The 11,346-nt window shown below is 58.8% G+C and overlaps 1 protein-coding gene across 1 annotated transcript; it reads right to left on the bottom strand.

Moving 5' to 3' along the window:
- Nucleotides 1-3,161: 3,161 nt before the first annotated feature.
- On the bottom strand, nt 3,162-11,084 carry UPK3A (uroplakin 3A). The gene is made up of 6 exons (XM_042990890.1): nt 10,989-11,084; nt 9,803-9,958; nt 8,410-8,686; nt 7,302-7,384; nt 5,077-5,209; nt 3,162-3,486 (listed from the first exon to the last, which is right to left on the bottom strand). Exons 1-6 carry the CDS (start codon nt 11,038-11,040, stop codon nt 3,339-3,341), a joined length of 849 nt encoding a protein of 282 aa, XP_042846824.1. The 5' UTR covers nt 11,041-11,084; the 3' UTR covers nt 3,162-3,338.
- Nucleotides 11,085-11,346: the final 262 nt, after the last annotated feature.

Here is an 11,346-nt window from a genome sequence, read left to right as displayed (position 1 = left end):
CACCACTCGCGATATCCTCCCCCCACCTCCCCGCCCAGCCGCTTGGGTTATTCTGCTCAGACGGGATAGAGCTGGCTGGGAGTTAGCAGGGCCTTGGCCTCCCCCTTCAACCCACCCTCTGAAAGACGCTGGTTTCCCTTCTCTCCCCCGGTGCTGCACGGGAGGGACCAACCGAAGGACCCCAGAGAGGCTGTTTTGTGGACAGAAGTGTGTGTTGGGGAGGAGGTTTTGGAGACGTGGGAGCAACACTGTCACCATCTCAGTGATGGGGAGGTTCGGGGGCTGAGCGGGAGAACAGAGGCCAGAGACCGCGTCGGGGCCACAGAAGGTAGGGTGCAGCTTTCCGGTGAGTTCTCTTCCTGTTCTCTTGGGCGTCCCTCCATGCCGGCCCCACTGCGGACGCGCTCGGTCCCTTGCAGTCTCCGTATCCCCCTTAAGTGATCTCAGCCAGTCCCCGGGCCTCTCACATCGTGTGTGCTCAGCGCATCAGCCTCTGTGGGCGCCTGGGCGGCCTCAGTTGGTTAAGCGTCCGGCTTTGGCTCAGGTCACGATCTCGCGGTTCGTGGGTTCGAGCCCTGCGTCAGGTGAGCCCTGCTTCTCTCTCTCTCTCTCTCTCTGCCCCTCGCTCACTTGCGCGTCCCTCCCCCCCCCCCAAAAGAAAACAAGTCAAAAGAAAACAAAAAAGAAAGTCTGTGGGTTATGCCGTAACAGGCCTGCCAAGGCCAGGCTGGCAGATTCGGTGGGGAACAAACAAAAGAAATTCCTTGTTAGACTCAGACAGCAAACGTGTCTCCTTTTTTTGTTGTTTTTTAATGCTTATTTTTGAGAGAGAGCACGACAGAAGGCAGAACGTGAGCGGGGGAGGGGCAGAGAGAGAGGGAGGGACACACAGATTTTGACTCCGAGCTGTCAGCACAGAGCCCGACGCGGGGCTCGAACTCACGAACCGGGAGATCATGACCTGAGCCGAAGACGGCTCAGCCATCCAGCCACCCACGGAGCCACCCAGGCGCCCTGTCTTCTTCTTCTTCTTCTTTTTTAATGTTTCTTTATTTTTGAGAGAGAGAACGAGCAGGGGAGGGGCAGAGAGAGAGGGAAACCGAGGGCCCAAAGCTTTTTTACAAACGGGGAAACCGAGGCTGCACGAGACGAAGCGGCTCACCTAAGGTCTCCCGGCTGACAGGGAAGTCAGATCTGATGCCAGAAAGGCTGTGCTTCACTCGCGGGACCAGCAGCCTCTCCCGACGTGGGAAACAATTTGGTGGGTCCTCAACGCGTGAAACAGAACGGCCATATGACCCGGCCATCCACTCCGAGGTACGCACCCAACACCCCCGACAACGGGTGTCCAAACAAATACGTGAAGATGGCTGTTCAGAGCAGCACTGCCCCCCGCAAACTGCGACACGACAGCGAACGGTGGAGACGACCCCTGTGTCCGTCCACCGAAGAATGACAGGGCCATAGGGCGGACTGCTACGCGGCCGTGAAAAGGGAACAAGGCACCGACACCTGCCACGGTGTGGCTGGACCTCAGAAACACGACCAAAGACTCAAACATGACAAGCCAGACTCAAAAACCCACACGTTGTATGAGTCCGTTGGTACAAAATGTCCAGAGACACTGGTGATTGTCAGGGACTCGGGTTGGGGCGGGGGGAGAAACAGGAAGTCCCTGCTTGAGAGGTACAGGGTTTCCTTTTGGGGTGATGGAAACATTCTGGAAGCAGGCGGAGGGGATGGTTGCATAACATCAAGAATGTTCTAAATGCTTTAAAATGGTTAATTGTGTGTTATGTGAAGCCCACCTCAATTAAAATAAATACAGGCATGTTACAAAACAGAAGGCAGGGTCTGGCTCAGCTGATAGAACGTGCGACTCTTGATCTCAGGGTTGTGAGTTCGAGCCCCACACTGGGCGTAGAGATTACTTGTTAAAAAATGGGAAAAAAAACCAAAATGCACATTTGCAGGAATTTTTAACAAGGGCAGACTTCCGGAAGCCTTGCCTCCCCTCTGCGGCCGCTGGGGTTTCTCCTGGAGGAGCTCTGGAAGGACAGCCCTACTGGAGGCAGGGCTCGGGGAGGACGAATTAGCACAGAAGCACAGTGGCCGCCCAGGCTAGTGCTCCTGGGCTTGGAATACAGTGTCGAGGGATCCAGAGCTGGCCGAAGCATACCCAGTCTGTGTCATCTCTCCCTCCTCCCCACGGCCCAGGGACTGGATTCCTCTCAGCTCCCGTGGCCGCGGCCACCCTGATGGACCCTCAGCCGCTTTGGCTTCTCCTGACCCTTGCCTGCCTTTAGGCTTCTTCTCACAGCTTCTGCCTCCTGCCTTCCCGGCTTCGGAACCCGCTGGTGGACCCGTGCTGGTCTCAGCATCCGTACCCCCAGAGGAAGATCTGGTGGTCTCAGTGGACCCCATCAGCCACTGCTGATGAAGGCCAGCGGGGAGACCGCCGCCTCTCAGGAGTGTTGTCTCCCTCACAGCTGACAGGTAGCGTGCCTGCTTCAACCCAGCCCTGCTCGGAGAAATTTCTTCTTTCCGTGATGGGAAAACCATGACTGGTTTTGCACATCCCCCAGAGGGAAGTGGTCCTGCTACCTGGCTCAGAAGAGAGAACTGAGTCATCTGAGCCGGGAAGCGGGAGTAGGAGGGTCCCTGCGGCACCCCCACAAGTGGACTCGGTGCCCCTCTTCTGTTTCTGGAAGCCTCTTCGGCCCGCCCACCGCGGTGCCCTCAGGGAAAGCAGGGAAGGAGCCTTGAAAGTAGCCATTTACACATCAGCCCATTTTACAGATGAGGAAGCTGAGCCCCGGAGAGAAGGAGATGGCTGCTGGGGGACACAGGGGTTGATGGCCGCTGCCCCTGTGGGGCCCAGTTCAGCTTCAAGCACCTCGGAGTCGGCGAACCCCAAACCCCATCTAGTGACTGCACGCCTGGCCCGTCTCTCGGGACCCCTCCGGCTCACGGGAGGCGATCAGGGGGTGCTGCTTCCCCCATCTTCCGGATGTTCCAGGGGTTCTGACACCCGTTTTTCCTAACCCTCACCCCCTCCACGCTGATGGAAAATTAGTCCCCTGCCCCCACCCTCTAGAGAAACAATCCGGCCCCTCCGCCCAACACGGACTCAAGCATTCGTTCATCTGTCTTGTCCCTCATTCATTTGGAACTCAAAACCTTGGGAAGATTTTATTAACAGTTTTCCCGCAGGTTGGGCCAACACACCCTGTTCCGCCGCGGGTGGGGTCAGGGCACCGGCTGCCCGCACACCCCCTGGGCAAGGCCAGTGGGGAGAAGGCCTCCCGCCCGGGAGCGGCCCGGGCTCAGTCCTGCAGCTAGCTGGAATACGCCTCAGCCCTGTCCAGCGGCGGCCCCCGGTTCCCAGACGTGTACGCGGGCTCCGAGGTCCCCAGGGACTTGGGGACGGCCTCCTGCGTGATCTGGGAGTCGTGTGTCGTTTCCCTGTCAGAACCGCCCGTGTCCCTGGCCAAGCAGACGAAGAGAGTAAGGGTTAGGGGCACAGAGCAAGCCTAAACCCCTGCAGCTGCTCAGGGACCTTTCTACTTAGACACTGCCCTCGGCCAGAGACCAGTCTTTCCAGAGCCCTCACGGCATGCCAGGGCCCCGGGATAAGGGAAGGGCCACCCCCTTTGGAACTGCGGGAACAGGCGATTTACAGATCTTGCCATGAGCTGGACACTTGGGAGGCGGCCGTCCCAAACCCCAAAGAGCTAAGATTGTGGAAGACAGGCCACAGGAAAGAATGACCGGACAGAAGGGACAGGAAGGCTTCCTGGAGGAGGGGACAGGTCATATATCCCGAAGGAGGGGGCTGAGAAAGGCATTCCAGGCACGCGACAGGAAGGGCTGGGGTAACAGTGGGAAGTCTGGTGTCGCTGGGGCTGGGATGGGGGTAGAGGAGGGATAAATGGGAGAGCCAGGCTAACGTCAGATAACAGGACCTTTGGTGCCAGATTAACGTGCTGCCCACAAGGAGGGAGGGACATACCCGTGTCCCCAGGGCTCCCAAGTCTGACCAGACAGACCAGTCTCCTAGTGACTAATCTCATCTGTTATTTGTGTTTTTAAGGACTTGAATGGCAGAGGGCAACCTGATTTGCAGGTTCATTGTCCCCTTCCCCATCCCCCACCCAGCCCACAGGGCTTTTCCCACCTGGCTGGTTTCTGTGTCCCCTTAATTTCACCTGCTTCACGGGGACTTCCCATCTGTCCTCCCACCAGCACTGGGGCAGGCACCCTCTCCCCCTTCAAAGCCTCCCTCTCTCTGAGCAGCACTCTGCATAGGACCTGACGACTCATCCCCGTACAAGACTCGGCTCCTCCTGCTCCTTCCTCCAGGAAGCCCTCCCTGGCAGGGACCCAGCCAGGACCTTCCTCCCCTTCCTCTAGATTCCCACAGCACCTGCCTGTGCCTCGATTCCCCCCCTGCGCCATCGTCCCAGGATGAGTGGATTGTGTGCGGCCACCAGGCAGCCCTGTGAGCTGCTCCGGACCCCCCACGGGAGACCTCAAGTCCTCGTCCAACATCAGAGCTGTTGGTAGCTTCAGAAGCCCAGGGCTCTGAGCTCAACTCTGTTTTAACTGGCTGTTGTGACCTTGGGCCTCAGTTTCCCCATCTTACAGCAAGTAGGTGAACCGAACTATGACAACAAAGCTAATATTTACTGAGTGTCCAGGTGCTGCCCTGAAAACTCTAGGGATTATGTCACTTAACCTTCAAGACTCCACAAAGAGGATAGTGGGCCCTCCCGTCATTTGTTCGTATCCCCGTCGCCCGGATGAGGAAACTGAGGCACAGAAGGAGAGGTGTCAGAGCCGGGACCTGCCCGCAAAGCCCGGCTACCGAGCCCCTCCCTACCCAGCTGAATGATTTGACCTCGGACACCCCAGGACACTGCTCCCCTCTCACCAGCCCCCGGCCCCGCCCCCACCCCGGGGTGGAAGGCAGCTCCATGGCCTTCTGGGCTCTCCCCTGCCTGGGGGGGGGACGCTCGAGGAGGAGCGTGCCTGGTGTGCACCCCGAGTCGCACCCTCCAGCCGGCGGCTACTCACAGGAGGCTGAGGACGATGGCACCAGCAAAGGCGACGAGCAGGAAGAAGGGCAGGGAGCCCAGGATGGACGTGATGACGATCATGCCCCCGCTCCGCCGGCCCGGCCACGTGTCGATCGCGGAGTAGGGGGTGGCTAACGGGACATGGGCCCACTTACCCCCCAGACACCACTGCACCCCTCAGCCTTCTCCCAGGGACACACAGGGGACCCCCCCCCACCCCCAGGCCTGGCAGCCGCAGATCTCAGGATGAAGCAGGGACCCGGGTCGGTGTCTGTCCCCCCCCAGGTCTGAGGCGCAATTATCTTGCTTGTTCCACACCCACGTCCCAACTACCTCGTGTGTCTCATCTCTTCCTCTCTTAACTGTCTTTCCGCATAACTTTATTTTTTAAAAATGTTTACTTGGGGCGCCTGGGTGGCCCTGTCGGTTAAGCGTCCGACTTCGGCTCAGGTCATGATCTCACGGTGTGTGGGTTTGAGCCCCACATCCGGCTCTGTGCTGACGGCTCAGAGCCTGGAGCCTGCTTCCGATTCTGTGTCTCCCTCTCCCTCTCTGACCCTCCCCCGTTCATGCTCTGTCTCTCTCTGTCTCAAAAATAAATAAACGTTTAAAAAAAAAAAAAGAAAAAAAAATGTTTACTTAATTTTGAGAGAGAGAGAGCCAGAGGATCCCAAGCAGGCCCCAGGCTGTCGGCACAGAGCCCGATGCAGGGTTTGAACTCATGAACTGTGAGATCATGGCCTGAGCCAAAGTCCGAGGCTTAACTGACTGAGCCACCCAGGTGTCCCTGGCCTTTTGCATAATTTTAAATTACAAACTAACTCAACTCTTCTGGTGAAATGGGTGGGATACGGATTATCCGCAATTAAAGATGAGGCCAGGGGCACCCGGGTGGCTCAGTGGGTTAGGCATCTGACTTCGGCCCAGGTCATGATCTCGTGGTCGGTGGGTTCAAGCCCCGCGTCGGGCTCTGTGCTGACAGCTCAGAGCCTGGAGCCCGCTTTGGATTCTGTGCCTGCCCCTCCTCTGCTCACTCTTTCTCTCAAAACCCTCTCAAAAATAAAAATTAAAAAAAAATTTTTTTAAAGATGAGGCAAAGGGCCCTGGTCTAACGGAACCCCTCCACCCCTCTACCAAAGTCACCCTTTAGAACTCAGTGAACAACTTACAGGTCCTACGGTGAACTAGCTGCTTTCTGGTCATTGCCCCATATAGACCCACGGGATGCCCATTCTACAGATCACTTTCTGCAGCCCAGGGAGATTGAGTTCCTGTCCCAGGGCACTCGGACTCTAGACTCGAGTTTACGTGCCGGTCTGTCTAGTGCCAAAGGGCACAGTCTTCCCACAAACTGACCTCGGGCCCTGCCCAGAAAGAACTGGGCCTAGTGCTTTTGCCTGGATAATTCAAAGGAATCCGGCTGGGGAGGCAGACCAAGGGTTTTTCCTCCCACTTCTGAGATGTGGAAACTGAGGTTCTGAAGGGTTCACACAGCAGTGAGGGGCAGAGGCTGGGCTTGAACTCGGGACTCTTGGTCCCAAGGCAGCACTGTTACGGGGTGTGGGGGGTGGGTAGGGGCACAACACACAGGCAGGCGGGGAGCCACCCCAGCCACATGCACACACGCCCTGCCTGTCCACACCCGTCACTAGCCATGTGACTTCAAGCTACCCTTCAGAGCTACTGCATGGCCCGTCAGCTTACCGTGGGGGTGGACTCAACATGGGGTGGGGGGGTCAGGATGGAATGCAGGACAAACTCCACACCCACCTCACTTACGCCAGCAAAACCCGCTACAACACCTCAGACAAGGGAGGGGGCAAGTGTCAGGTAAACCATTTTAAGATGCACCTTCTGGGGCCCCCGGGTGGCTCAGTCCGTTAAGCGTCCGACTTTAGCTCAGGTCATGATCTCATGCTTCGTGAGTTCGAGCCCCGGCTCTGTGCCGACAGCTCGGAGCCTGGAGCCTGCTTCGGATTCTGTCTCCCTCTCTCTCTGCCCCTCCCCCCCACCCCGCACACATGCACGCACTCTCTCTCTCTCTCTCTCTCTCTCTCTCAAAAAAATAAATAAATATTAAAAAACACTTTTTTAAAGATGCACTTTCCTCATCAACCCAACAGCCTGCCCTGCATCTGGGGAGACTTTTCCCCATGACAGGCTGAGTCTGGTTTCCCGGGTTCCCCTGAGGGTTGCCCCGCAGCCCTCCCCCCCGCCACTTACGCCGCTTGGTGCGGATGGGGTCGGACCATAGGGTCTGGTCCTGTACTAAGCCCGCGGACATGTTGACGAGGATGTACTTGAACCTGCAAGGAGACGGAGCAAAGGGCGACTTCTATCCATCCTGTGCGCCCCGGCCACCGGCAGGTGGGAGGGGTTGGGAGGACAGGTTTGGGCGACAGACGGGGTACTTCCAGGAGATGGAAATCTAGGCGGCCACAGGGTGGGCTCTGGGCGACAGGACAGTGCTGGATTTGGCATCGGCACCGTTGCCCCATATTCCTGCCCCTGGACTCTTTCCAGGAAGCCTCCAGGAAGGGACCAATGGCCCGCCTGTCAGCTCTCCCTCTGGGAGCCCCGCCCCCACCATTTCTCTATTATCTATACGAGGCCTGTAGCATACTGGCTGAGTATTAACCCATTTGTCCTGGTGGTATTTTTGCCTTCCACTATTCCCAGCTTGGTCCTTGGCACACAAAAGGGACTTTAAAAAAGAAAAAAAAAAAAAAAGGAATAATATTCATTCCCAACCCAACTTTCCTGGGACAGGGCTATATTTTTATGTAGAAAACCCCAATCAAGTGTTTCTAATCATAAAGGAAGATCAGCACAAAATACCAAGAGCCCACTGACGGTCTCATACACGGTCAGTTTAAAACAGCGGATATTCTGAGAACCAAAAAATCAACAGCCTCTAGTTTAACACTTAAAAAAAAGGGGGGGGGGCGCCTGGGGGGCTCAGTTGGTTAAGCATCCAACTTCGGCTCAGGTCACGATCCCGCGGTCCGTGAGTTCGAGCCCCGCGTCGGACTCTGTACTGACAGCTCAGAGCCTGGAGCCTGTTTCGGATCCTGGTCTCCCTCTCTCTCTGCCCCTCCCCCTCTCACACTGTCTTTGTGTCTCTCTCTCTCTCAAAAATAAACAAATGTTAAAAAAAAGAAAGATTTAAAAAATAATAAAAGATTTTCAAAATGACAAAGGCAGAGGATTAAGCCAAGCAGGGGTCCTTCTGAGTGCATGGGGCCCTGGCCTAACCCTTCGTGAGCCCTGGGCCAGTACTGAGTCAGGGCTGGGGCGTGACGGTCACTCACCCACAGCTGCCCACACCCACCTGTACTCCGTGGCCGCTGACAGGGGCGGGTTGCAGAGGCCGTGGAAGTTGGGGTCTGAAAGGCAGGTGCCGTTGGCGCCCACCTTGATGAGGTAGGCGTCCAGGATTTCCGAGGCCCGGGCCACATCCCCGATGGCATCCAAGCTGGGCAGGTCACCACAGGGGATCAGGTCAAAGGCCGCTGCCTTATAGGGGCCTGTCCTTCCCCCCTCTGTTTGCTGGAAGGTGGAGCTCAGCGGGGTCTTGGCGTCCTGCACGGAGGCGTTCCTGGAGCTGGCTGCGGAGACAGGGCCGGGAGTGAGATTCCTGGCCACCTCAGCTCAAAGTCACTCACTCAGCCATTCACCCCATACCCGCGGACAACCTCCCTGAGCCAGCGCTATGCTGGGCCCTGCGTCCCAGGCTGAGGCAGGTTCAGCCCTGCTTCGAGGGCTCCCTGTGCAATGGAGGGGGCAGACGGGATCAGCTCTCGGTGATCCGGCTCCCGGCTCTCACCCACCTCCTCTTCCTACAGACCCTCCCACCCCAACAGACTTCCACCATTTTCCCCTGAGAGCCCTGGATCTTCCGTAAAATGAGAAAGGAGGGTGCTACGGTACAGGGGAAACAGCATGCAGGCAGACAGACCTGCGTTGGGTCCTAGGTCCCTTCCTTACTTGCTGGGTGATTTTGGACAACCCCTTTTACCTCTCCGGGCCCTGGTCTGTAAAATGGGAGAGAACCCCCCTGCAGTGGGCACAGATCGGGCGCGCAGGTAGGCGGGCGGGAAATGTCGGCTGAAAGAATAAAACGATGGCCCTGAATGGGCTGCCAGAAATGTAAGAGGTCGTCACTGGGTTCTTTCTCTCAGAAGCCCAGGATCGCCCCAGTGAGCAGGCGAGGCCCGGCCAGAGCACGTGGGTCCAAGTGCACGGTTTCCCTCGCAAACCCCAATCAGGCACCACCTCGGGGAGCCTGGGGAAGGGCCGGGGCTTGAGACGCCACAGTGATCTGGGTTCACTTTCCAGCCTGGGAGCTCCCACGAGTGACTCCACCTCTGCGAGCCTTGACTCCTTGCTCTGTGATGGGCATCCTAGCAGCTGTCTTGCCGGCCGGTTGTCAATATTAGCTCTAAGGTGTGGGAAGCACTGAGCACGATGCAGGTGCTCAGTGACTGGTGCTGCCTTTATTTCTCCGCTAGACTGGACGCTTCTCGGGGACCAGTCCATACGTGTGGCCGCAGCTCCCCGCCCAGGCCAGGGCTGGCACGGAGCCCACACGGCTGCATGTCAGTGAGGTACACGGGGGTAGTCGCGTTCCGGTGCTAAAGCACCCCACTACCCGTGTCCTTTCCTCCTCCCTGCAGACGGGTCAAAGCCCCTTTCAGTGCGGCCCGCGGGAAGAAGCCCTTTACCTGAGTCGACCAGGACATAGAGGTAGACCTCAAAAGTGCCATCGAGGGCCGCTGAGCTGTCAAACACGCAGAGAGGCTTTTCCAAGGCCACCGTGGTGAGGGTCGGGTTGTTGGTGGCAAAGGTCACACTGGCCAGCTGGGGCTGGAGGTTCACACCTAGAGGAGGCAATGAGGACAGGAGCTGACCCCCAGCAGAAGAGCCCACAGCCCTGGGCACACTCTGCCCCCCACCCCATGTCTGCACAGGGTTCCCGACACCCAGAGTGTGCCGGGCACCGGGGTTCGCCCTCCCCAAGGGCCATCTCAGGAACTTGTCTCAGACACAGGCGGCACCCCTGCTCCCACAACCCCCCCTCCCACCCCCTGAAGCCAAGCGGTCCAGCCCCCGGCTGCCCTCTCTCTCTTCGGTTGCCAAGAACCCCACTGCCTCTCCTAAGCATCTCTTCACGCAGTCAGCCCAGGCCAGCGGCTCCACTCTCTTCACGTGGACCCTTCCCCCATTCTCTGCTCTCTAACATGCAAACCTGACCCTGTCACTCTCCTCCTGGGCCCCTTCTGTGGCTCCCCACTGCGTTGGAAGGGACTCCAACACAGTCCAGCCCCTCTGAAGGGGCATCAAAGTCCTGAGGTCCTGGGCTTTGCTTCCTTGGGCCTGCGGCCTCACCCCAAAGCTCGCCCCCCCTCTCCTGCCCCCCTCCTCACCCCCACCCCATGCTCCAGCCACGCTGATGGACAGTGGTCGGGAGGTTCCCAGGACAGACCATACTGCCTCCCTCCTTGAACTTGCCGGGGCTGCCCCTTCCCCTGCAATGCCCCTCCATCCCCTCCAGTCCAGGCCTCTCCAGGGTCTAGTCCCGCCCCTTCTCTGCTCTCCCGCAGCCCCCTGTGCGTCTGTCTCTCACAGCACCCATCACAGGGATCTGTGATCCCTGAGCCCTGGAATCCCACCTGAGGAAGCTTATTAGTTAGTGTGGTCTATTGTTAGCAACACCCGAGTCCCCAGAGGATCCACAGGGCTTGGCACAGAGCAGGCAGGCGTGCCCATTCCTGGAGTGAACACGCGAAGCTCCCCGTTCCCAATGCTCCTTTGCATCCAGGTTCCTCTGCGGACTGTGGGAGGGTCAGGGCCCAGGTCACAGCTGCCCGCCCTCCCGAGGCACGGCCCCTTCTCCCCTTCCCCGCTCACCCGAGCCGAGGCGCAGGCAGCCGAGGGCCAGCAGGGCCCCGAGCGGAAGCATGGCCTTGAACCAGCCGCGGGGAGCGCGGGGCGGGCGGTCCAGCGGGCACCGCGCCTCTCAGGGTCCGCGCACCTGGCGGCCTGGGCCCTCCCTCGGCGCGCCCCGCCCCCGCCCGCGCCGGCCAATCCCCGGCCTCCTCGCTGGCTATTTGCATACGCCCCGCCCCGTCTACCCAGAACTCCGGTTCCCCGCCCGGGGCACAGGCCCGCCCCGCGCCTCCACCGAAGCGCCTACTGTGTGCAAGGAGCTGGGGCGGCGTTCTCACAGCGTCTCTTCCCTAATGAGACCTCTGAGGGCAAGACGTCC

The sequence above is a fragment of the Panthera tigris genome, chromosome B4 (assembly GCF_018350195.1).
Source record: "Panthera tigris isolate Pti1 chromosome B4, P.tigris_Pti1_mat1.1, whole genome shotgun sequence".
NCBI lineage: Eukaryota > Metazoa > Chordata > Mammalia > Carnivora > Felidae > Panthera > Panthera tigris.
This window is presented reverse-complemented; position numbering and strand designations above follow the sequence as displayed.

What these genes read in the sequence shown, in the direction of transcription:
- UPK3A (XM_042990890.1), bottom strand. Translation starts at nt 11,040, where the DNA reads ATGCTTCCGCTCGGGGCCCTGCTGGCCCTCGGCTGCCTGCGCCTCGGC. An exon ending in CCCCATCCGCACCAAGCGGC is followed by an intron (nt 5,210 to 7,301) that starts GTAAGTGGCGGG and finishes ATGTCCCGTTAG; the next exon opens with CCACCCCCTACTCCGCGATC. An exon ending in GCCATCGTCCTCAGCCTCCT is followed by an intron (nt 3,487 to 5,076) that starts GTGAGTAGCCGC and finishes CTGCTTGGCCAG; the next exon opens with GGACACGGGCGGTTCTGACA.